Below are 26,854 nucleotides of genomic sequence, written 5' to 3' on the forward strand. Positions count from 1 at the left end.
GACAAGGGGCTGGGAGGAGCACAAGGTCCTTTTCTCCTCGGGGAGGACCACGCTGTCCCTGGCTTCTTATACTCTGAGGTCCAGAGTTGGTCTCCCTCCATGCTTCTTCCCTAGATGAGGGATGCTGGGACTTTGGGGGCAGGGCTCTGAGGAGGGCCAACCCCTCTCTTCTCAGGACAGTTACTCGGGGAGGGTTACACACAGTGGTTAGGGTTGCATGGGTGGGGGCTCAGAATGAACCTGGGCAGAAGCTGTGGAGGGGCTTTGTGCATCCCGAGAACAGTGGCAGGATTGGTTTCAGATTCAGGTCATGTGTGTCTGGGGTGTTGTACATGGCACTGTGCACACACATATCAGGTGTGTGCACACGTATTGGTGTACACATGCAAGTGTGTGTGTCAGGTGTGTGTGTGTGTGTATGTCTGGAGCTCTGACTGAGGTGGGTACCTAGGTGTCTCCATCCATGGCCCTACCCTGTGCAGGTGAGGGCAGAGACCCAGCCAGCAGCCTCTGCACCTGACATAGGGACTGTCCACCTGGCCTGACATCTCCCTTAGCTGGGTGGCACCCACTGACTGTGCTGGTGAGATGTGTAGCTCTGGCGTGTGCTGGACACAGCAGGCAGGGTGCTCTATGACAGAGGGAGCAGCAACTCCCCTTGGCGGGGGGGCGGGTCTATGTTCTGGACACTCCTGTAATCCAGCCATTAATCTCTGTTAAAGAGGATTAAGAAGGAGCTGTGTGTCCAGGCATGTTCTCTGCCCGGGGGGCTCAGCTTTGCCTGTACCACCTAAGCCCCAGATCCAGACACTGTCAGGCCTCTGCCAGCATCTCAGGGAAGAGAGCAGGAGGACCACCAGGAAAACTGAAACACAAGCCTCAATTTCCAAGCCCCTTCCCAGGACCCCAGCCAATCCTGGCTGTGAGGGGCTGCCAAAGCTGAGCCCTGGGTTGACTCAGAGTTTGGACCAAGTCCACCCTTAGCAAAGCCACTTGGCTGGCCAGTAGGTCACGAGGAGAGGCATTATCTATCTGCTGAAGCATGTTGGGGCTGCAGACTATCTGGTGAGCCCAACCTCATCCCACACTCTGCAGAGGGCACTCTGCAGAGGGAGAAACGGAGGCCTTGGGAAGGTGTTGAACATGCAGCTTGCTGACCAGGGCCCTGAGTGGGATTCTTACCTCCTGACTGTAGCTCGGGGCTGAGGAAGGGCAGGTGAGGACTGCCCAAGCGCTTCCCCATGTATGCCAAGACCTGCTGTCTCCCAGGAGCCTGGTAGCAGGGCCTGCATGGTCCACAGCCACCAGTGCTGGAGGCTGCTGGGACGATGGTGAGTAGGGCTGAGGGACCAGCTGCCCTGAGGACCCCTGCTCCCAGGACACAGGGTGATGGGAACTGGCTTCAAATCATCCAGTGGATACAAATCCCTGCCTAGAATGTGTGGGGCACACAGCCCCACCATGGTTTTCCACCCTCCATTATAGGCAGTATACCTAGGCCCTGGCGCTTCCCTCCCTTTGCTCTGCTGCAGGGCCTGGAAGGTGAGCTTGCTCACTCCTCTAGGCCTTCCCAGTGGGTTTCAGAGCTGGGCTCCAAGACACCAAGCTCTGCCTGATGGGCTCCAGAGAGGTGTGAGGACCCCAAGTTGTACATCAGCCCACACCAGCGCCTATCCATTTGTCCATAGTAAAGTGGAGACCCCATCAGGCCACTCCTACCATAGACTACTGCACAGCTGAGAGAGCCAGGACCTACACACGACTTTACATGGGCTGTGTTGGGCATGGCACAGTGAAGAAAGCAGCCAGTTAGATCCTCTCGTGGAAAGTCCCAGTACAGTGACCTGTCACTTGGCTCACCTGGTGGGGATGGTACTGGATGGCCAGCATCAACACCTGGCCCTGGTTGTAGGCCTCAGGACAATGATATCCATCCTTCTGAGGACTCTGCCCGGTCTGCCTGCCAGAGCCACCTTTCTGCGGGTCAGGCATGGACTATGTACTGCCGCCGATGTGTGTTTACCCACTAGCAGTCACTCAGACCCTGGAAGCCATTACTGTACACTTTCTGGATTTGCCTGATCTGGATTTTCTGTGTCTGGCTTTTGCTTAGAATGTTTTCCAAAGGTCACCCATGTTGCATCGGGTGTCAGAATTTCTTTGTCGGCACGAACGGCTACACCGCAGTCTGTCCATTGTCTATTGATACTTGGCGTTTGCCCTTTGGGCTGATATGGGTAAAGCTGCTATGGACAGTTGTGTACGAGTCTTTGTGTCGATGTATGTTCCATTTTTCTTGAGTCCATGTGATGGCCATGAGAGCAAAGCCCACCCACACAGCTCTTGCTCCACAGGAGATGGCAAGTGCCAGCCTCAAGTCAGCCTTGGGGCAGAACTCGGGGTGCACTCCACACCCCCTTCCAGAAGCTCATCTTGCCCTCTCCTTTCCCCAAAGCCACAGAGGAGTGATTATGGAGGCCCCGGTGCCCTGGTGGCAGGATGACTTTGGCTCTCCTGGCACTGGGGGTTCTCTGATGGCGCCTGTGCCTCCTGATGGACCGAAAACTCCTGGGGGTGTCAGACAGCTACTTGGGAGTGGAATGGCTGAGTCACATGGTATTTAATATTTAGCATTTTAAGGAGCTGCCAAACTGTTTTCCAAAGCAGCTGTGTCATGTTACCTTCCCACAGCAACGTACAAGGGCGCTCTGCTTCCTCTAATTTCCTTGTCAGCTTACTGCTGTCTAATTTTTACTACATCCGGCCTAGAAGTTGTATCTCACTGTGGTTTTGATTTGCATTTCCCTAATGATGGTGACCAGCTTTTCATTCATCCTGGACATTTGGATATCTTCTTTGGAGAAAACATCTATTCCAATCCTTTGCCTGTTTGTGTGTGTGTGTGTGTGTGTGTGTGTGTGTGTGTGTGTGTGTTGTACCGGGGTTTGGGTTTGAACTCAGGTCCTCAGCTTGCTAGGCAGGTGCTGTACCACTTGAGCCACCTGAGGAACTGCCGTACTGTTTTTTGTAGCAGCTGCACCATTTTATATTCCCACCAGTCACGCACAGGCATTCCAAGTTCTTCATCTTTGCAAATTCTTGATATTGTCTGGTTTTAATACTATTTAGATAGTAGCCATCTAAATGAGCGTGAGGAGGTATCTGTTGTAGTTTTGATTTGCAATACCCTAGACGGACATCTTTTCTTGTGCTCATTGGCTGTCCGTGTATAATTTTTGGAGAAATTTCTACTCTACTTTTTGCCCGTTTTTTTGTATGGATGTTAATACCTTATCGGATACATGATTTGCATATGTTACCTTTCATTTGATGGGCTGCCTTTTTACCATAAATTGTCTTGTATGCACAATTTATTTATTTATCTGGTGACAGTAGAGTTTGAACACAGGGCCTCATGCTTGTCAGGCAGGCGCTCTACCACTTGAGCCACTCCACCAGCCCTGTTTTGTGTTGGGTGTTTTTGAGACAGGGTCTTGCAAACTGTTTGCCCAGGCTGACCTTAGACCACAATCCTCCTGATCTCTGCCTCCCAAGTAGCTGGGATTACAGGTGTGAGCCACTGGTGCCTGGCTATGAATGTGAATTTTGTCAAATGCTTTTCCTGCATCAACCGAGGTGATCTCGTGGGTTTTTCCCTCATTCTTAATACAGTGCATTATATTGATCTGTTTCATACCCGTAACCATCCTAGCATTCCATGGATTTTTTTGTACCTTATTTCTCACTATCTTCTTGGTGTTTAGCTGATTTTTTGAGCAAAATGTTTAAATTCCTTTCCATATCTTTTTGTGTATCTTTGATAGCTATTTTCTTTGTGGTTATCTTAGGGATTACATTTGATGTCCTAAAGTTACAACACTCAGATTTGAATTTATACCGATTTAACATCAATAGTTTACAAAAACTCCTCTTTTACAACCTTTGTCAGTTATTGATATCATGAAATTACATCTTTATACAATGCATACCCCAAATCATAGCTTAGTAATCCTTTTAAATGCATTAGTTTCTTAAATTATGTACAAAATAAAATATGGGTCATGAGCTGAAGTTAACAGTAATACTAGGCATTGATTAATTCTTTTTTTAATGTATTAAACCTCATAGTGGTTTAGAACATGAAGGAATGGAGTTACAAGCCGTTGTCACACGATAGTGACGTTCGTGACGATATTTGTATTTACTGAGATCTTCATTTCTTCACAGAGCTTCTGGTTACTGTCTAGTGTCCTTCCACGTCACCCTGCAGGACACCTTGAGATTTCCTGCTAGTGGTGGTGGACTCCCTGACCGTTGTTTAGTATCTGATTGTTTCTTCTGTCTTCTCAATCTGCTTTTGGTTCTCTCTAGTGAAGTTTTACTTCATGATTGTACTTTTAAGCTCCAGAATTTTCGTTTACTCTCACACTGTCCACTTTCTCCACAATTTATTTTAGTTCTCTGAACTTTTTTTTTTTTTTTTTGGTACTATAGTGTTAACTCAGGTTTGAACTCAGAGCCTCATACTTGTGAGCAGGTGTGGTACCTCCTGAGTCACTGTACCCGTTCTCCTCTGAACATCTTTAAGGCAGTTGCTTTGGGGTCTTTGTCTAGTAGGTCTCAGTCCTAGGGTGTCAAGACCCTTGGTTCTTGACAGAGACCCTGGGCCCTAAAGGTTCAGTAGCTCCTTGGATCTCTTCCAGTGACTAGAACCCACAGTTTCTCATCTCTGCTTCCAGCCGCTCTCTGGAACTCTTCAGCCACCCTCTTGTGCGCTTGTTAATACAGTGACCACTGTTGCCTTAACTGCTGCCTCTGCTCCTCTGCCACTGTCTCCTTGTTATACCAGCTCAGCCTGCCCTGCTACTAATAAGGATCAAAAGTAACCAAGAAAAGACCACTCAATGGACTTATTATTGCAACATTAAGGCAACAAAGGAGGGTTTCTCCCAGCTGGCTCAAAAAGTGAGCCTAACAGCCTGCTTATACAGCCAGAAGAGGTGTGTGTGGCAAGTGTTTGCACCAAGCATGGCACAGTTGTTCATGCAAATGAAGAATTGTGTTTGCACCAATCATGGCACAGCTGTTCATGCAAATGAAGAATTGTGTTTCACCAATCATGGCACAGCTGTTCATGCAAATGAAGAATTGTGTTTCACCAATCATGGCACAGTTGTTCATGCAAATGAAGAATTGTGTTTGCACCAATCATGGCACAGTTGTTCATGCAAATGAAGAATTGTGTTTGCACCAATCATGGGCACAGCTGTTCATGCAAATGAAGAATTGTGTTTGCACCAATCATGGGCCTTCTTATGGGCTACAAGGGGGACATGCTTCCCCTCTGGCCTGGGTGAAAATGGCTGATAGACTCTACCAAGATTTGTGGTGGCCAAAAGTCTGGCCCCAAATGAAATAGTTCTGACTGAAATGGTGCCTCTGGAGTTGGAGTTCTGCTTTGACAGAAGCAGCTCTGCTTGCAATGTAACTTCCTCAAGGTGTTCATGAAATGCTCGAAGCAGCTGGGCTCTGGGCTTTGGCAGCCTATCTGAGCGCTTGGCTGACAAGTCCTTCACTCAAGGCAACCAGATCGTGGGGAAGGATCTACCATCTGTGAATCGCAGACTCAACTTACCCTTAGCGTATCTAAAGGGCTGCTCATAATAAAAGCCTATAACTAACACTGACAGTGCTCTAACAGTATTTAGCAGTGCTCTTTTCTTAGCCAAAGACACACAGGGAGATTTGCGTCACTCTATCTGTCTCAGTGTGTAATGGATTACTTCTCTCCTGCTGTTTTTGAGATTCTTTGTCTCCAGCTTTCGACTGTTTAATAATGAAGTGACTGTTTAATTTGCATGTTCCCTGCTTGGAATCTGTTGAGACTCTTGGACATGTAGGTTAATGTTTTTCATTGACTTTGGGGTGGTTTAGCCATTATTTCTGCAAGTAATTTTTCTGTTCCTTTATCTTCCTCCTCTCCTTCTGGAACTTCAGTTATGCAATTGTTCATAAGTTTGATGGTGTCTCCTAGGTCTCTGAGTCTCTGTTCAGTTTTCATCATTCAGTTTTCTTTCCAGACTGAGTAATCGTGATTGGCCTATTCCCTTTTGTAGACTGTTTATTCTACTTGCTCAAATCTCCAGCTGAGCCTCTCTAGTGAACTTTTCAATTTAGTTAACTTTTCCACTCCAGGGTTTATATCGTTCTATAAATTTCTACCCTTTGCTGGTATCTCTACTTAGTGAAACATCACTCTCCTTTAATTATTTAGGTGTGACTTCCTTTAGTTCTTTGAACATACTTAAGACTGATAATCTAAAGTCTTTGTCTAGTAAGTCAAACATTTGGGCTTCCTCAGTGACAGTTTATATTGATTGTTTTCTTCCCCTTTTGCATGGGCCATATTTTCTTGTGTTTTTGCATGTCTCATAGTTTTTCACTGGAAGCAGAATAGTTTAGGGAATATAATTTGGTAACTTCGGAAATCAGATTCTCTCCTTTGGGGTTTGTTGCTATTGCTGCTTGTAGTGTGTTTAGTGATTTTTCTGACTTAAGTCTGAAATATCTGTATGCATTACCATGTGTGGTCTCCAAGTCTTTCATTGGTTTACTGGGGGTCAGCTGATTATTGGACAGAGGTTTCCTTAGATGACTGGAACCAATAAGTCATCCAGTCTTGATTGTGGGGCTCTCTTGTGCTGTGCTCTCAACACTCACCCAGCAGTTAACAGCTCTGCACTAGTCCACAGTCTCTGCTTGGGAGCTTCTTGGGTCTTTTCTGAGCATGCACACAGCCCTGGGAGTATGTATGGGCATCTAGATTCCCAGGGATAAGTTAGACATTTTCAAAGCTCCCAACAGACATCCCATTTCTCGGCTTTTCTTTTTAGGTTTTTTGATTGGCCTATCATTTGCAAAAACTGTTAGCCACCACTGTGGGCAACTGCAGCATTAAATGACCTGTGGCTGGTTTCAACAAAAGCCTCTTGGAAAAGGCTTTCCACCCAGAGTGAGCTCTGAATTGAGTCAAATAGTTTCCCAAGTGAGGTCTTGTAGGGAACCTTCAGATAGGTCAGATAATGACAGCTTTCTGGAAACGAACCTTTGAAAGGGCTCCAGCCATGTTCTAAGCCAGTGGCTGCCAGGCTATTGTTTCACCACAATTGCAGGTTGTTTGTTTCCAGGCTACATTAGACCTGGAGAGAGAGAATGGGCAAGGGGTGAGGTATACACCACAAAACTTTTTTTTTTTTTCACCAAAATTACCCTATTTTCTTTAAAATACAGTGACTTCCCACAAACTGCTGCAAGCCTTTGGTTGATTTTCAGGGTACTGAAGGATCTGTGGACTCTGTTGCCCCCTTCTCCTTGCTTTGGTGATGTTCTTGGAAGCCCTTACTGCCACTTTTCTGAGGTCCTGGCATTTTACAATGAATGTAAAAGATGCTGAAGACAGGCCCACATTTCATGGAGGTGGCCTGTCGCACAGTGGACTAGCTCTGTATGTAGAGCCAGTCAGCAGCAGATCCTATCCCACATCTGTATCTTGCCAGCCATGCCTCCCTGTGAGCTCAGCTGGCAGAGTCGATGTGTTAATTTGGGATAATTCGTGCTCCCGAAGCTCCTGGAGTCAGGTGCAGGTGCAGTGGTCACACTTAGCTGGTACGCTCACAAGAGTGGGTGCTTGTGTTCACGCCCTGTGGCTTTCCTTGTAGATGCTATCCCAGAGAGCAGAGGCCCCAAAGCTGAACCCAGGACACAATTCCTGGACCTGGCTCAGGCTCTGAATTAGAAGTGCTCTGTGAAAACTGATCACAATGGAGGTGTGGGCATGGGGAGGGCAGGGATTGTCATGGGTAGGTTCCTGAGCAGGTGGGGCCAGAAGCCAACTAGGCAGCCTGGTGGCTGTGCAGCTCTGAAAGTCGTGTCTGGAAGCCCAGTCCTGAGTCAACTTGTTAATGGCTCCATGAGCCTCTTAACACCCTGCAACAAATCCTTGTCTGCTTACACTGGCAGAATGGATTTCCTTCTCTGCAGGAGCCGTGATGGGAAAATAAAGCCATGACACGCCACCGGGCATGACCAGGCGCTCCTCTGGGCTGGGTGGGCCGTAAGTGCTCTCCCAGAGACTTTGGGACAGGGAGAGGAGGCATGAGAAGAGTTCTTTGGGTAGAGGAGCTTGCAGGGCCTGAGCAAGCTGGAAGTCCCTGCACAGGGAGACCAGTGAAGGGCTGAAAGGAGAATTGGGTTGATGAAAGAGAGTCAGACCATGTGGTCTCATTCCTGGGACATTAGGCCCCAGGGTTGAAGCAGCCTTTAGAAATTCATCATGTATGGACCACACCATGGTGCTTGGCACGAGCCAGTGAGCAATGAGGCAAATGAATATGGGCCTGTGTGGGCCAGCATGGGTGGTATGTGTGGGTGAGTGTTTAATGCACAGCAGCCCCTTGGGCAGCCTGGAGCCTGAGCTCTGTAGGAGACGCCTGTCCCATGGGTGGGCGGGGATTCCGAGTCTGAGTCAGCAGATGTGGCTTGGGAGTTGGTTCTGCCCAGGGAGGGGCAGTGGGAAGGACCTAAGAGAGCAGTTCTTACGCCAGAATTCAAACAGAAAGATAAAGAAGGCTTCCCTTTCCCCTGGACCCCAAGACCTCTCCAAGGTACCCTGGGCTGCACAGAAGGGACCACAGTTTAGGTGCAGTGGATGAAACAGGAGGGCAGACAGGTCTGGAGGACAGAGGGTACTTTACAAGAGTCCCTGTGAATGCCTGCTCTGAGCAGTTCACAAACACCTCCATGTGACCCTATGCCCACCCACACAGATCCAATTTGAGCAGCACAATCCCAGCCTCCATCCCAACTTGGGGAGGGCACTTGAGAGCACCTGTGGTTGCCTGAACATCCAATTTGTCTGGGTTAACAGACACCTTAAAAAAAATCACCAACGCCCTGGGAGTGTTGACCTATCAGTTACTCACACTGTATACCAACCTGAGTCACAGTAGGGACAAGAGAGGCAATGGACAGGGGATGCCTGCTGGGGCAGGGGGACAGGCAGAAAGCCCAGTGCTGGCTCTGCAGACACACACAGCCCATAGCCACAGCCTTGCCCATGCTCCCTTGGAAACCATCTTAGGCCAGGGCTGCAGAGTGACCTCCAGAATGGTCTGGTTCTAAGAGAACCCTGGCACTGGCGTCAACCAATTAACCAAGCACTTGTTGGATGACAGAATCCAGTTCACAGAAGGCATTCTTTCCACCCCAGGCCTGTACCTTGGGATGTTGGGGTTACTTCCATGTCCCTATCCCTGAGATGCACGAGGTGTTCAGCACCTGTTTAATGAAGAAATTTGCTCTGTGTGTGAACGTGCACACCCATACCTGTGTGCACAGATGAACGCTTTTGTTTGTGGGGACACCGTATAAATGCTCCCTCCTGTGGTTCTCAGAAGGAGGTGGGATACAGTGTCCTGGTTTAGTGGCTGAGGGTCAGCAGGATGCCCAGAACCGCATGAGACCCCAGTCCAGCCCAGCCCAACCCAGGAGAGGAGGGTGCAGTTTCCAAAAACTAAGCTCAGCTGTCCCTAAGCCTCTCTGTGCCTCTCTCTCAGCACAGCAAAGAAAACTTCCCATGTCCTGTCATGTCCGAGAACCTTCTCAGGCAGGCTTTCTTGGGGACACGCTCACCACCAATGGGGAGTTCTCCCCTGTCCACCTCCCATCCAGTCCTCCTGGGGCAACTCTGGGTATGTCAGCTGCAGCCCTGCCTGGAGCACCTGGGCTGCAGTTCCCAATGGCTGAGTCCCAAGCTGCACAGCCTTCTCAAGGTGGGCCTGGGTGGGGGCTGGAAGAGGAGCCTCTTGAGGCCACCACTGGACATGGGGCAGAAGCTGGACTGTGCCCACAGCATAGCCTGGCCCCAGCACGAGATGTTATTCTAGACCTATCTCTTATTTTCTCCCTAAACCTGTAATCAGCCTCTTCTCCAAGGAGTCCACATTCCTTTTGGTGAAGGAGCCTGGCCTGCTCACTGCTGCAGGGGTCACTGCTCCTAGATGCTGAGAGGGACACAGCTAGGAAGGGATGGTGCATATCACATTCACAGCCTAGTTATCTGCTTGAACAAAAGCAGGAGCCCACGCTGGTACTCCAGCAATCCTCCAGTGACACGGTGTTCATCTGGAACTCCATGGTCAAGTAGTAAAACTCTGTGGCTCCTGAGGCCCACAGAGTCCCTAGAACACAGCAGGTGCAGAGCTCTAGCCCATGCCTCTGTGGGGAAAGGGCCTCTGAATTCAACATCAGCATTTGTGTGGAGCAGAGACTTTTCTTAGAAGCGTCCTTTTCCTCTTGGTCTCTGGCAAGCATACTGTGGGATTTTCAGAGGCTGTCTCTAAAGGCCACCTGTATCCGACAAGGTGAAAGAAAATTCCTTTTCTGATATCTGGACTTTCATCACAGACTTCAGCTGCACATTTTATCAGATTAGCTGCAGAAGCAAATATGAGAGTCCATCTTTCTTATAGTAAGCCAGAGAATAAAAGGATTTGTACAAATGTGGAACCATGCCATATTCCAAAGGTTTTGGGGGGCAGTACTGGGAGCGGAACTCGGGGCTTCATACTTGCGAGGGAGGCACTCTACCACTTGAGCCACTCTGCTGTCCCTTTTGGGGTGTTTATTTTTAAGATGGGGGTCTTCCTTTATGCTGGGGTCAGCCTGCGATGATATTCTCCTGCTTACACTTCCCGTGTAGCTGGGATGACAGGCACATGCACCACTATGTTCAGCTTTTTCTTGGTTTGACATGTGGCTTCTCTTTTTGCTTGGACTGGTCTCAAACCACGATCCACCCGCTATCTGCCTCCCAGGTAGTTTAGGATTACAGGCTTGAGCCATGGCACCTGGCTCTAAGGTTTTCATTTTGAAAAATAGAACTGCTTCTATAAAACATTATGGTACTTATGTTAACATGCAACATAATAACATGCCTTATTTTGTTATTTTAAAGTGAATTAGTAAGTTTTCTAAGCACTTGCTGTGATTAGACTATGATAAGCATGGATGGATATAACTCACTTGAGCAGAAGCTCTTTGGGGGTCTTCAGAGACTTTCAGGAGCAAAAGGCAGTCCTGAGATAGAAAGCTTCAGAAGCACTGGGGTAGAATTTGTCTTTGGTCTGGAGTCTAAATTTTGTGTTCAGCTACCCTTCTGTGGCTGTGTTATTTATTTGAAATACAGGTTAGATCATTTGTTTTTGTTTGCAGTCTATGCTTGTTGATTCTATTTATTCTCTCTCACCGTCTCAGTCGGAATATGTGAAACATTAACAGATTCCAAAAACCAGAATGTATTTTGTTTAGGCTTAAAAACTCCTTGGATATTCTGTGAACAGGGGGGCTATCCATGATTGAGCAAGATGTCTCCACTCCCCTTCTTCCTCCGCAGTTCCTAGACCTCATGACTGGTTCTGTAAATATTTTCCGGACACTGAGCAGCAATAAACTTCAGAATCTGTTAGCCTGTCCAAAGGAGGAGAAGTGCCCCAGGGGACAGGCCAGCCTCCTTCCCCTGCACTAACCTCTAGCACCGAGGAGAGGCACACTGGTGAGGGGTCCTGGGGAGGATGGTGCTTCTTAGTGGCTCATGTCCCTGAGCACCTCTGACCTGGTGCTGATTCCCTCTGGAAGGGACCCATTCCAGATCCCTCTGGCCAGCAGCATGGACCACCATGGTTCTATGCAGTTTTAGGCTATGATGGGAAAGGGGCAACTGCTTTGGGTGGCTAAGCTGGTAGTCCTGGGATTTCTTTCCCGCACTTCAAGTTAAGTGAAGAATGGGGCCCTTCAGGACACACCTGCGGCAAACAGGCCCCCTGTGGCCTCTGGTCCTGGGCTCCTCCTGACTGAGCACAGAGCTCCTTACAGCACCATCCAGAGACCAGACGCTGGTTAGGGGAGGGAGGGAGGAGGGCGGAGAGAGGGAGAAGGGAAGACAAAGAAAGGGGTGCGGCAGCAGCTGGCCGGAGGGGCGGGGAGTGAGCTCAGCAGAGCAGGTCTGCTAGTCAAGCTGTTGGGAGGGTGGAGAGTGACAGCCCCTGCAAGCGCCTCCAGGCAAGGCGCTTTCTCCTGCCCTACTTCCTATCTGCCACTCTTTGGGACCAGGCAGTGGGGCGCCGTGGATAGGGGGAGCTAGGACCTCACTGGCTGGTCAGAGGTACTCTGAGCTCTCACAGCTGCCCAAAGCCTCAGTCTGCCTCCTGCTGCTCTTGTCCGTGAGTGGTGAGTACCATGTGCACCTGGATCCCAGGACTTCTGGAACTATCCCCCAAGCCAGAAACCTGCAGCACTAGAAGAGACCCACCTTGGGGATGAGCCAGGGCCTGAGCTTTGCTGGTGTAGTCAAGGGCACAGCTAGTGCGTCAAGTTTACCTGCCAAGTCCTGGGATCCTGTGATGGTGGAGGGACAATGGAGAGCCATGGAGAAGTGTGATGCATCCCAACCTGCCCAGGGAGCAACAAGCCTGCTGAGCTCTGCGTTCTAGGCGGTGACCCTGGGAACCGTGAGCCTAAGGTGTTGGCAGACGTGCTGGCGCCTAGCCACACCTCGTAACCTGGTGCACTTCACTTCCCTAATGGCTGAAAACTCAGCAGGAGAGTTTTGGGGAGAAGGGGGTGTACTCACAGGCACCTCACCTGCCTGCAGATCTCTCCCCACGCTGTGGGGGCTGGAGGCATCTGGGGACTAAAGGTGTCGGCACCACTCTTCCTCTGCTGTAGGTGATGGAAAACCTGAGTGCTGCCACTGCCTCAGGCGGGGCTCTCTGGACCCTTCTCCTGGCCACACTGGGCTCCACTGCTGGCCAGCCGCTGGGGGAAGAGTCTGTCTGCACAGCCCGGCCTCTGGCCAAATACAGCATCACCTTCACCGGCAAGTGGAGCCAAACAGCGTTCCCCAAGCAGTACCCCCTGTTCCGGCCCCCTGCGCAGTGGTCCTCCCTGCTGGGTAAGGGCAGCTCCTCCCTCTCCCCAGCCCAGGGCAATGACCCACCCCATCTGGGCTACAGAATGGGAAGCAGCACTTCAGTCTGGGGCACTCTCACCCAACAGACTTCAATCCATGAGACAACTGCTAAGCACCAACTGTATGCTGGCAGGTGGTAAAGGGCAGGGTAGACACAGTCATGGGGAAGGCTGGCTGGACATGGTCACTCAGCAAGTGTCCTGGCAATGTGTACATGTAAGATGCCACTGCTCACATGTGACAAGAGTGAATGTGGCTCCTTGCCTTTCAGTCGGGGGAGCTGATGTTTGGGGAAGGGGGACATGGTGTTCATGGGGGGGTTAGTGGGGATCTGAGCCTGCAGCCCTGCTGCTGGTCCCAACTGGCTGCTCATGCAGCGCGCCGTCCACACAGGGGCAGCTCACAGCTCTGACTACAGCATGTGGAGAAAGAACGAGTATGCGAGCAATGGGCTGAGGGACTTTGCAGAGCGCGGCGAGGCCTGGGCACTGATGAAGGAGATTGAGGCAGCAGGAGAGAAGCTCCAGAGTGTGCACGCGGTGTTCTCAGCCCCTGCCATCCCCAGTGGCACTGGTCAGACCTCCACGGAGCTGGAGGTGCAGCCCAGGCACTCGCTGGTAAGTTGTGGCCAGCAGTATGTGTGGGAGAAATGTCCCTGCAGCTGCAGTGGGCTGAGCTTCCTGGCTATATCCAGGTGTCCTTTGTGGTACGCATCGTCCCCAGCCCCGACTGGTTTGTGGGCGTCGACAGCGTGGACCTGTGTGAGGGAGGACACTGGAAGGAGCAGGTAGCCCTGGACCTTTACCCCCATGATGCAGGGACAGACAGTGGCTTCACCTTCTCCTCCCCCAACTTTGCAACCATCCCACAGGACACGGTAACCGAGGTGAGTGGTCTACAGGCCCACTGCCCCATCACCCTCCACTGTGCAGGGTGCTCTGGACTCTGAATGTGGTGGCTAGGGGAGGCAGTGCTGCACTCTGCGATGGACCTCTGGGACCCCAGCTTTTACTCCTGTAAATGGCCCTGTTTCTGGTGTCCATAGTGAACAGGTCACTGCAGTCCTGCCCTGGGAGCTGGCAGCACTACATCAGGGTGGCGGTCTAGTAAAGGCTCCCCCTTTCCGGTCTGTTTCCAAGACCCCCAGTTTGCAGGGCTGCTGTGCAGAGTATGCAATTCTGCCTGGTGCATGAGCACAGAGTGGGAGCTGTTTTTGTGGTGTCTCAGCCAAAGCCCTGTACTCCATGGCCCAGGGTCCAGGGAGAGGCCACGATGAGCGTACCTGACTGCACTAGGCTTGGGCATTGCTGCAGTGGGGTTGGGGTGTTTTCTGGCATTGTCCTGCTGCACTCTGGGCCATACACACTCACAGAGGTGGCCTTCTTGGACCCCTTGCCAACTCTCCTTCTTCCTCCAACCAGATAACATCTTCATCTCCCAGTCACCCAGCCAACTCATTCTACTACCCACGGCTGAAGTCCTTGCCTCCCATTGCCAGAGTGACCCTGGTACGGCTCCGGCAGAGCCCCAGGGCCTTTTTTCCACCTGCTCCAGACTTGGCCAGCAGGGGCAATGAGATCGTCGACAGCCTCTCAGGTAACATCCAGGCTTCCCACCCCAGCATGCTGCAGGCACATGGGCTGCAGACAGAGGCTGTGGGTTGGGAAGTACACTGTAGCCCATGATGAGCATGTCTGGCTCCAGATACCAGGCGCTCAGGTTTGGAGGGGAGCTTAACATCCACCACTGGTCAAGTTTGTGTGTCCTGGAGCCTGTGGGGCATGTGTCACCCAGTGACACACATGCCAGCACCCACTCTGTATGAGGCACATGGAGTGAGTCCCACTCTGTGCCAGGTGAGCCCTCATCCTTAACGCCACCCCTACCGGTATGGAGTGGCTCTCAGGTTCCTAAGGGACCCCCCACTCTGTGGGTCTTAGGAGCCTGAGGCTGACCAACTTCAAGGGGGGGAACTCACGACAGTCGTTATGAGATGCTGGCCATTTTTAAAGTTTAGGGTTTGGCTGATCTAAGCACTGGAGATTTAATTCTTCCATACCATCTATAGTTGGCAGTACTTATACCACAGGGCAGAGGTAAATAATGAGGAGATAATTGAGCAGCAATGCCCGTCAGAAATATGCTCAGGGTGACCTGCATATCACAGCTGAAGGGACAGGTGTGAGGATTTTTTCAGTTGTCCCATTCATCCCCTCACAGGCCCAGGCTGACCTGGGGCTATGATCCTCCTAATTCCTACTCCCAAGTAGCCGAAATCACAGGAAAACTGACGGCTCTTAGATTTATGAATACGATGTAAACAGAGACAACATAGGAAAAAAGAACGATACCGAAACTATCTGAGCTGGGGGTGGAGGAAGCATGCCGTAAGCAAAGGGTACGTTGTAGGGACAGCAGACAGGGGCTGAGTTAGAGAAGGGACATAGAGAGGGTGGGGGTGGATGGGGCCAGCGAACTGTAACTCAGAGCTGGTGACAGGAATTCTAGAGTTCCACCCATCACTAGCTGGCACAGGAGCTATTTGACCCCTTTCTACCAAATACCATCTGAGGAGGACAACATGGCACCCCTGCCCCAAATGCATCCAAGGTGCCCTACAGCCCTGAAAAGGGCTGCATATCTACCCCTTCCTGGAGCCCAGGCTTTTCACATCAACTCTCCTGACACTGCCCTGCCTCATTCCCTTGTGCCCTGTGGCTCTTTCCATGGCACTTGCCACCTGCCACAATGTCACCTGGCATTGCTCACTTGAGTCTCTCCCACTATTCTCAGCACCCTGAGGGCCTGCTTGGCCCATGGTGGGTGTCACCCAGTATGCTCCCATCAGACCCACCCTGGTTCCTCTCTCGCCTCCTGATCACATGCTGGGTGCCACTTGTCCCAGGCCTCCTCCTCACAGGCATCAGCAGCATGCAGAAGTCCTCAGAGCTGCTGCAAGTGCTCATGTCACAGACCAGGGGGCTCCAACTGCTCGATGTTACAGTCAGGAAGCTTCCATGTGGCAGATGGGGGCTCAGGTATCCTACCAGGCTGGCTACCTGGAGCTCTTGCTCTCAGGCAAAGCTCTTGATGCAGCTTAGGATATGTCTGTCTCTGAAGCCTCAGCTTCCAAAGGTCTCTGCAGACTGTCCCACCACTCTCTCCGCTGTGGAGAGGGCTGCTCCAGGTGTGAGCATGGCTGGGGCTGCTAGAACATTCCAGGCACTATACCTGGACCTCTGGGCCCCCATCACTCAGTTCTTTCCTGAAACTTTTCATTTTTGACTTTTTTCTGGAGTCTCATCTACCAGCTGCCATGGACCTGGTTAGCAGTGAGGGCAGGACATGTAAGAATCAAGTCCTTTGTTAGAAGCCACTGCCCTGCCTCTGTCTGAGAGCCACCTTGTTCTCAAGGGTGCAGCAGCGGCCAAGGCCAGGCTTTGGGCCTCCTGTGAGGGCTGGTCCACCTCTGGGTCCTGGCCGTGGAGGAATATCTGACTGACTGGTTTGGCATATGGCATACAGAAGAGCTATTTCGTTTACTTTTGGAAATGGAATTTAACAGGTGATTTACTCATAACCAAACGTTGATGATTTTTAATTTTTTGAGGTGCTGGGCATTGAACTCAGGGCCCTGAGTTTGCTAAGGAAGTACTTTACCACTTGAGTCACGTCCCCAGATATACTGTTCTTAGTTTGTTCTTCGTCTAGGGTCTCAAGGTTTTGCCCAGGCTGACTTGGGGCTGTGATCCTCCAAACTCCTACTCCCAAGCAGCTGAAATCACAGGAAAACTGACGGCTTTTAGATTTATGAATACGATGTAAACAGAGACAACATAGGAAAAAAGAACGATACCGAAAATATCTGAGCTGAGGTAGGGGGGCACAACCCAAAGGCCTTTGGAAATGCTGGTTATGAGGGTCTGTGCTATAGCAGGGCTGGGCCTGGGCCAGACGCACGCCACTCAGTGGCTTCCATGGCTGCTGTGTCCTCCTTCCCCAGCTGGCAAGGACCCTTGGTTCAAGCTGCCACCAGGCAGGCAGGAGTTTGTTTCTCAAAGCCCAGGACACCATGCAGTCTCAGTCCCGAGTTCAGTGAGTCTCTTTGAGACCTACTGTGCAGCTTGCTCTGTGCCCACTGAGGCAGTGTGTGCTTCCTTCAGATTGATACGGAGCAGAGTCCCCAGAGAGGGACACACACCTGGGTGGGCTTCCCTTCTGTTCCCACCAGGTGCCTCTTTACACAGGTGTTCATGTGTTGGGTCTTCCCTGTGCTTGCTCCAGTTCCAGAAACACCGCTGGACTGTGAGGTTTCCCTGTGGTCATCCTGGGGACTATGTGGAGGTCCATGTGGGAAGCTGGGAGCCAAGAGCAGAACTCGCTATGTCCGTGTCCAACCTGCCAACAACGGGACCCCCTGCCCTGAGCTTGAAGAAGAGGCAGAGTGCATCCCTGATAACTGTGTCTAAATCCAGAGCCCCCAGCCCCGTGGACCGCACTGAGCCTTTGGCTCAGGTCTGGGTCACAGACAGCACCCAGGAGCATGGGCGGTTTTGCATCACTCCTAACCTCAGGCCAGGATGACAGATGTTCCCTGCACAGAGGACCTTCGGCAGGGAGGACATCTTCGAACAGGCTCCTTCCACAGGCACATTAATCCCTGAGGCTCACCACACTGGCCTAAATTATGTTCCTTGTAATTTATTAGCATTCCAGGAGGCTGCTTCTGATGCAGAGAACACACACACACACACACACACACACACACACACACACACCAGCACCGGTGAGAAGCTACCCCAAGCCCAGGACCCCTCATCCACAGTTGTCAGATACCTCAGACCCACTGCCATTGCATCCACTCCCAGGGCATGGCTGCCATCTGTGCACTGCTCCCAGCATCCAACGGGAGCCACCACACAAGAAGTAAAGGGGCAGTTTGGAAACAGTGCTTCATATTACTGATTTCTTTGCATTTGAATAAAGGCTATCGTTCCTCATGAATACTGGAGGCTGTCCTTGAACCTTTCCTGGACACCATGCAGTGGAGAGGTGCTTGGGTGTGTACTAATGGGGCAGGAGACACACATTCTTCTTCAGATGCTTGTGACGCTGCTATGGTTGCAAGCTGGGGAGGGGTGCCTGGGCAAGGGAAGAGGGGGCGACTCACAGGGACATGGTCCGAGGCTTCAGAAGCCAGCAGTTAGCACCAGAGCAGCACCAAGGGTAGTGCTTGCTGATCCCAGAACCCAGCACACGTACTGCTGGCAGGAAGTGGTGGGAAACAGAGCACTACCGTAGAACTGCCATAGCCACAGGGGCCGTTACTCTGCCCCTTCCCACAGAGGAACAGCTCTACTGACACAAGCAGGTGCCTCCCGCGGTCCTGAGCTCAAGGACCCCAATCTTGTGATAGTCAGCTTTCTGTAACTGTGATAAAATACCTGAGGTAATCAACTAACAAAGAGGAAAGGTGGATTTTGGCTCAGGTTTGAAGGTTTCAGTTGATGGTTTGGGGAACCTATTGCTTCGGGGCCTGTAATGTACCTATCATGGTAGAGAATGCATAGTGGAGCAAAGCCACTCACCTCATGGCTGAAATGAAAGAAAGAGAACTGGGCCAGGGCCTCTCCATCCCCCCCGCCCAGCATCTGAGCCTGGGCTGGGCACAGTTTTGGGATGGAGGCAGTCAGGGAACAGCATCCCAGTCCTTCCACAGCCCAGACATGGAGGACACAGCTCCTTATGCTAAGGGGCCTTGGTAAACCACTCTTCTGACTGGCTGAAATCCTCCACCCATGATGCTTCCAAAGTCAGATCCCAGGCCCACTTCCTGACACCTGCTATCCTATCATCCTTGAAAATTCTTGAACATAAGCCAAACTCATAGGGTCATGAGTCCTGAGGTTGCCATGGAGAGCTGAGAAACCATGGTTGAAAGTTTTTCCTAGCGTTTCCTGGAGGGTAACACCAGAGGAACTTGGGAGTATGGAGCACAATCCTGCCTGAAAGCTTCCCTGTGCACCAGGACACAGAGTATATCCAGTAACGAACACTCGCCAACCTGCCACACACACAGAACCTCACGCCCTCTGCTGGGGAGGCTGAAGACCACAAAACCAGACCTATGAGTCTAGGGTTGGGATTAACAGACCCAGGATGTCAGGAGAGTAAACCTTACCAGGATTTCAGAACTCAAAGGTAGATCACAGGAAGGTATCAGGATGGATTTGAACCCAAACAGAGGGACTAAAGGCTGTAGCCAAGTGATGACAATTGCAAGACCAGATTTACAAAGCCGCATGCTCAGCCTGCAAACCCATCGGTAAGGCTGATGAAGACCCTGTGGGCACCATGCCCATTTCCTCTCCCTCCTGGACATGTTGTTGGACAGGGTCATGGGTTGGCTCTGAGCAGATTGCAGCAAGAGAAGGCCCCTGCATCTACCCCAAAAGGCCAAAGAGGTACCTGTGGAAGTGTAAGAAGGGTCAGATTCTGACCTAGCTTGTTGATGAAACAACAAACTTACACACCTGCATTTCACATGACTCCTAGTGATTCAAGCAGTTGAACCGGTTTTAGCCTGTAGAGACAAAGCTGAGCAAGGATAGAGGTCACAATGAGGATGCTTCATGGAGTTTGTGGTCCTGATGTGCACTGTGCCATGGGTGAGGGACACCTGGGCCAAACTATGCAGGTCAGTACCTGTGCTGAGAGACGCAGGTATTACTTCAACTGGTTGTGTTTGCTGCGTATCCAGGGGCTGCTGTGCTGGGCTTGACAATTCCAGAGGAAGAGAAGGATGTGGTCAGCAGCAGGAGGACAATCATGACAATGCTTGCTGTTCCTAGTAACAAGCAAGTGGTGGCAGGGCTGGGCAGTAGGCAGCACTGTGTGTAGGAAGGCCAAGGGTAATGGGAGGGACCGAACAATCACCCAGCTCTACTCTACTCATGCTTCACTGGAACCGTGGAGGAGGGTATGCAGCCAGTGCCACCTAAATGCCCACCTCTGGTACCCTAAGAGGATACTTTCCACCCAGGCACCAGTCTTCACTCAGAACGGGTACACTCTCTGAGATACTGCCCTTCTAAAAAGTTTTCCCCTCCTACTTCTTCAAGTTGCAACCAAAACATTTGACCTAGGGCCAGTGCAAGGAGGAGTTGGGGCCAGGACAGAGAAGAAGCCCCAGAGGCAGCTGGGAAAGGAGCTCCTAAGGACTGCTGGGCAAAGGCCAGGAATAGAGTGTAGAGGACAGCCTGGCACTCAGGTCAAAAGGCCACAAAGTCAGCACTAGGAGAAGGGAAGACTCTCTGTAGCATGCTTTCCTAGCCCCAAGGCAGCCTCTAGTCTCCTCAGAGTCAAAAGCAAGCGGTGGCACAACACCCAGATCAAGGAACAAGAAAACAGTCACCACAACTGACTGAAGTCAGCAGGAAAAGTAAATGATACAGACACCCAAGGCCACAGAAGATGAAACGGTCAGACTGAATATAAAACAGGTAAAACAAAATGACCGACCAACAATGGACAATTAGAAACAAACAGATAGACTTGAAAGGAAAAGCTAGTCTTAGACAGTGGGTCAGAGAGTTGATTAGGTGCAGCTGGAGGGCAGGCTCATGGGCTACAGGACTCAGTTGAACACACCACCCAGACAGTAGAGACAGAGGGAGGGGCATTCTAAGAAGGCATGGAAGATAAAATGGGAAATTCTAAGATGTTTTAAAATTGTGACTCTAAAGGCGATAACCAGAAGAGATAATATTTAAAGGGACAATGGTGCAAGCCGCATAGAATAAAACGGTGTCTCAGAACCAGGAGAAAAGCAGGCACACCCACACATAGTATGTTGAAGCTGCTGAATACCAAGCACACAGAGGAGGCCTGCACAGGAGGAAAAGGTCCATGCCTCCACAGGACCCCAACTTCACATCAGTGGCCAACCAGATGAGAGAAATTACCTGTCAACCCAGAGCTGTGGACTCAACCATGCCTGCTTCTTCAGAATGAGCCAAAGACAGACATTTCTAGACACACAAAAACAGAGAGCTAGCTACCAAGACAGCTTCCTGAAGGAACTTCTGACTCTCTAGAAGACTCTGTGAAAAGCTCATGCCCACTTTTCCGTAAATGTATTATACAATATTTTATAGAATTCACCAGTGAGAGATCAGTGGGCCTTGAGTTTTCTTTATGGCCATTTTTTTCTTTTTTTGCAGTACTGGGGTTTGAACTCAGGACCTCCCACTTGCCAGGCAAGTGCTCTACCACTTGAGCCACAGTCCCAGCCCTTCTTTGCCTTGGTTATTTTTCAGGTCGAGTCTCACGTTCCTTGCCCAGGACTGGCCTCAGACCAGAGTCTTCTTATCTATGACTTCTGTGTAATTGGGGTGACAGATGCACACACCATACCCAGCGTGCTGGCTGAGATGAAGTCTTGATCACTTTTTGCCTGAGCTAGCCTCAGATCTCCCAATCTGCATATCAAGAGAATGCAGGATGTATCTTTACTAGATGTATGGTTATTAGGACTTTTACTCTTGTGTAGGTTTTGGTAATTTGTACTTTCAGAAAATGTGCTGATTTTTCTAAATTGTTAAATTAGCATAACTCATTCATAATAATTCCCTTATTATACTTTTAATGTTTATAGGATTTATAGTGATAAATAGTTTATAGGCTTTATAGTGATGGTGTTCCTTTTTTCATTCTGACATTGGTAATTTGTGGTTTTTCCTCCTTTTTACCTTGGTTGGTTCAGGTAAGTTTATGGATCTTTTCAAAGAACTAGTTTTTTGTTTGATTAGATATCTTTAATTGATTTTGTTTCAGTGATTACCATACTTCAATACCATGTTAATGTTTTCTTCCCCTAATTTCTTTCTTTATGTCTTTGGGTTGATTTTACTTTCTTTGTCTAGTTTATGAAGATGAAAGTTTAGGTTGTGCACTTTAAACTTTTCTTGTTTTCTAATATAAGCACTTAAAGGTATACATTTACCTTAAGTGTTGCTTTAGCTGCATACTTTACACATGAAATACATCTGCACTGCAAGTAAGTTAAAATGTTTCCTGTCTTCTCTGTGACTTCTTTGATGCACAGTTTATTTTAGTGTGTTTAACTTGCATTTATTTGAAGGTCTTCATATATGTTTGTAACTGATTTCTAATTTAATTAAGTTATGATCAGGAACATATAATGTATGATTTCAGCCATTTTATACTTACTGAGACTATTTGATAGCCCACAATAAGGTTTGTCTTGGCAAATATTCAGTGTGTCCTAGAACAGACTGTGCATTCTGTCATATAGGAGCAGTGTTTCATAGAAGTGGGTGGGGCAAATTGTGTCACACTGGTTGATGATGCTGTTGAGGTCCCTCTATCCTTACTGATTTCCCTTATTTGCTCCACTAATTACCAACAGAGGAGTGCAAGAGTCCGCAGATGTCACTATCATTTATCTTCCTCCTCCAGTCCTGGCAATTTTGATGCATGAACTCTGAAGCTTTATCACTGAGTGCACATGTACTATGACCACAATGAAGTGTTCTCCATATCCAAGGAGGCTTTCCACTCCAATGCTGCTGGGTCTGACATTAATGTAGGCATCCTATGCTCTTTGCAGATATGTTGTTTTTATGGTTTGGGGTTTTTTTTTCCCACAAATAAACCCATTTGTGGCAACCTGTATCAAGTAAGTCTATTGGTGTCACTTTTCCAACAGTAGGTGCTCATTTCCTGTCCCTGTCTCACATTTTGGTAATTTCTACATTATTCCATATTTTCCACTAGTATTATATCTGATCAGTTATGATTATTATATAATCATAATATTATATTATGGTGATCTATGATCAGTCATCTTTGGTGGCACTCTGAAAATTGTTTTGGGGTGCCATAAGCCACACCCAAAGTGAGACAGTGAACTTAATTCACAAAGGCTATTTGTGTTCTGACTGTTCCTCTGGCCATTCTCCATCTCTTTCCCTCTCCTCGGGCTTCCCTATTGCTTGAGGACACAATGATACTGAATTAAGCAAATTAATAACCCCACAATGGCCTCTAAGTGATCAAGTGAAAGGAGGAATCACACATCTCTCCCTTTAAATCAAAAGCTAGAAACGACCAGTGGTTGGTTCATGCAGTTCCAGGAAAGAAGCCATCTCCATGGTATAAAAAGGCATGAAGCTGCAGCAAGTTATCTAGATTAGTGACGATACCTGATAAAGGTAGCTGCACTGAACCACAGATTTCCAGTCCAGATAAAGCAGCCTTCTATGGGAGGAAGGTGCCATCCAGCATATCATGTACCTGGCTTCAGTGCCTCAAAGGACAGGCGACTCTGGTTAGGGGCTAGTGCAGTTGGTGACTTTATGTGGAAGCCAGTGTTCTTTTAGCATTTTGGAAATCCTAAGGTCCTATATTGAATCTACCCAGACCATGCTCTATAAGTGGACCAAGAAGCCTGGGTGACAGTAATCAGTTCACAATGGCTTACTGAGTACTTTTAGTCTACTGGTGAGACCTACTGATGAGAAACAAAGATTCATTTAAAAATATTACTGCTAATTGGCAATGCTCCGGGTGACCCAAAGGCTCTGATGAGATGTACAAGATTAATGTTTTCATGCCTGTGAACACTGCATCCATTCAGTGTGCTTGATCCCTGCAGCCCAGGGATCAAGGAGTCATTTTGATGAGGCATGTAGCACCACACCCATCTGGGCCCACCAGAGTGGCCCCAACCTCATACCACCTGGGAACTGACAGGTGCCAACACCCACAACTGGGTACCCTGCACCCAGAGCTGAAGGGAAACCAAACTTTAAGGGAGCTGCATCCTAGTTGGTGCTGCAGTCCCAAAACCCTGCAGTTGGGCCCCTGGGATACCCACAGACATCATCAATATTTATAACAGCTGAAAAAACTGCACAGATCCCAAACTAAAGCTCCCACTTGTAGTCAAAGCCAATGCAGCATGTCTGACCCACACCTTAGGACACAGCACCAGCAGAAATACTTTACCATGAAAGTCACTCTTAAGGTTGGGAAGGCAACTGGCCCACCAGTACACAAATATCAACATGGGGACAGGAGAAGCATGAAAAGCAAGGTAACATGATACTTGCAAAAGGACATACTAGCTCCCCAGAAATAGACCCCAGAGAAAAGGAAATCAAAGAGTTGCCTGTCCAAGAATTCAAAAGAATGTTTCTAAGGAAACTTAACGAGATGTAAGAGAATACATACAGACAAATCAATGAAATTAGGATGGTAACTCACAATATAAATGATAAACTCAGCAAACAGATAGAGATCATTAAAAGGAACCTATCAGAGCAAGGCATGGTGACACACACCTCTAATTCCAGCGCTTGGAAGCTAGAGACAGGAGGATCACTAGCTTAAGGACAGCCAGGGCTACACAGGGAGACCCTGCTCAAAAAACCCCCACAAAACCCAAAACAAACAAGAAAATAAACAAAGAACTTATCAGAAGTGTTGGAGTTAAAGAACTCAATAAATGAAAAAAAAATTACAGTGGAGAGCCTTAGCAGAAGAATTGATCAGGCAAAAGCAAGAATTTATGAGATTGAAGACAGTTTTTTTTTTTTCAATAACCCAATCAGATTAAAAGAATAAAATAAATAAAAAGAGCAAAGAAAGCCTGCACAACTTCTGGGGTACCATTAAGTGAGCAAACATTTATATTTTGGGTATTCCAGAAGGAGAAGGGAAAGGGCACAGAAAAATATACTCAATGAAATAATCGCCGAAAACTTTCCAAACCTTGGGAAAGATATTGAAATCTATGTTGAGGAAGCTCAAAGTACCTTTAACAGACGACCAGAAAAAAATCCTCTCCAAAGCATATTATAGTCAAACTCAAAAGAATAAGACAAAGACAGAATTCTACAAATAGGAAGAGAAAGCATCAAGTCATTCATAAGGGAATTCCCATTAGACTAACAGCAGACTTCTCAGCAGAAACTTTGTAGGTCAGGAGAATGGGAAGATATAGTCAAAATTGGAAATGAGAAACTTGTTGACAAAGAATACAATATCCAACAAAGGTGTTCTTCAGAAATGAAAGAAAAATAAAACTGAGGGATTAATCACCATCAGATCAACCTCCAAGAGATGATTCACAGAGTCCTATACTAAAGTGAAAGAAAAATAACTACCATCAGGAAAACATGCAAAAATTATAAAAAACTCAACAGTAGAGCAAATATGCAAAAGAGACAGATAATGAACTGCTATCAACACAGAAAACCAACAATCACAAAGACGAATAAAAGAGCAAGAAGAAACAACTGGAAAAATGAACAGAATGACAGGAGCATGTCCTTACTAATAATAACACTGAATGTATATGGATTAAATTCTCAAATTAAAAGATACAGACTGGATGACTGGATTAAGAAAAAAATTAAGCCAGGCATGGTGGTGCACACCTGCAATCCTAGCACTTGAGGCTGGAGGACTGCAAGTTTGAGGCCAGCTTGGGCTACGTGGGGAGATCCTGTCTCAAAAAACAAAATGAAACAAAGCAAACAAAAAGAAATGCCTAAAACCAACAATATGCTGCATAGAAGAAACTCACTTCAGTAAAGACACACATAGACTGAAAGTGAAAGGGTATATAAGATATACCAGGCAAACAGAAACCAAAATCAAGCAAGAATATTTATACTAATATCAGATAATAAAGACTTTAAAGTTGAAAACTGTAAAGAGTGAAAAGATGTTCACTCAACAAAAGGAAGCAATCACTGTGAATATGTTTGTACCCAATTCTGGGGTATCCATTTACACAAAGCAAATGTTATTAGATCGAATGTAACAACAGCTGTGGACTGTAACAGTCTACTTTCATCAATGGGTATGTCATCCAGATAAAAAAATCAATAATGATCATCAAAATAAATTACACTGCAGACCAAACAGATCTAACATTCACAGACCATTTCATCAAACAGCTGCAGAATACATGGTCTTCTCATTGGCACATGGAATATTCTCAGCACAGACCATATGTTAGGTCACAAAACAAGCCTCAACAAATTTAAAAAAGTTAAAACCTTAGTCTGTATCTCCTTTGACCACAATGGAATAAAACAGAAAAAGACAAGAGGAATTTTAGAAATGTTCAAACAGATGGAAGTTAAACATTTTATGAACAATGAGTGGGTCCATGAAGAAAACAAAAGTGAAATTAAGTATTTTTCTTGAAACAAATGAAAATGAAAACATATACCAAAACCTATGGGACACATAGCAAAAGCCATACTAAGAGAGAAGTTTATAGCTATATAGTTTTTGATGAGCTGCCTACAATCAAAAACCATAGAGACTCAAATGAACAACCAAATAATGAACCTCAAGAAATGAGAAAAGCAAGACCAAGGCAAACCCAACTTAGTAGAAGGAAAGAAATAAGGATCAGCACACAAATAAAATAGAAACTTAAAAGGCAAAACAAAAGCTCAATGAAACTAAGAGTTGGCTTTTTAAAAAGATAAACAAAATTGACAATCCTTTAGACAAATCAAGAAAAAAGGAGAAGTTCCAAATAGTCAAAATTACGGATGAAGAAGGAAGCACTGCAAATGATGTTGAAATACAGAGGATCACTGGGGACCATTATGAGCAACTATATGCCAACAAACTGGAAAACCTGGAAGGAATGGATACATTACTGGACATGTACGAACTACCAAAATTAAACCAAGGAGACATAGGAAACCTGAGCAGACCAGTAACAAGTAACAAGACTGAGTTAATAACAGACTCTTAAAGAAAAGCTCAGGGCTGGAT

At 48.1% G+C, this 26,854-nt stretch overlaps 1 protein-coding gene across 1 annotated transcript; it reads left to right on the forward strand.

Moving 5' to 3' along the window:
• Nucleotides 1-1,114: 1,114 nt before the first annotated feature.
• Spon2 (spondin 2) lies at nt 1,115-18,031 on the forward strand. Its single transcript, XM_074042771.1, has 6 exons — nt 1,115-1,331; nt 12,784-13,009; nt 13,421-13,644; nt 13,722-13,913; nt 14,449-14,623; nt 17,312-18,031. Exons 1-6 carry the CDS (start codon nt 1,329-1,331, stop codon nt 17,494-17,496), a joined length of 1,005 nt encoding a protein of 334 aa, XP_073898872.1. The 5' UTR covers nt 1,115-1,328; the 3' UTR covers nt 17,497-18,031.
• Nucleotides 18,032-26,854: the final 8,823 nt, after the last annotated feature.

The sequence above is a fragment of the Castor canadensis genome, chromosome 9 (assembly GCF_047511655.1).
Source record: "Castor canadensis chromosome 9, mCasCan1.hap1v2, whole genome shotgun sequence".
In the NCBI taxonomy this organism is placed as follows: domain Eukaryota; kingdom Metazoa; phylum Chordata; class Mammalia; order Rodentia; family Castoridae; genus Castor; species Castor canadensis.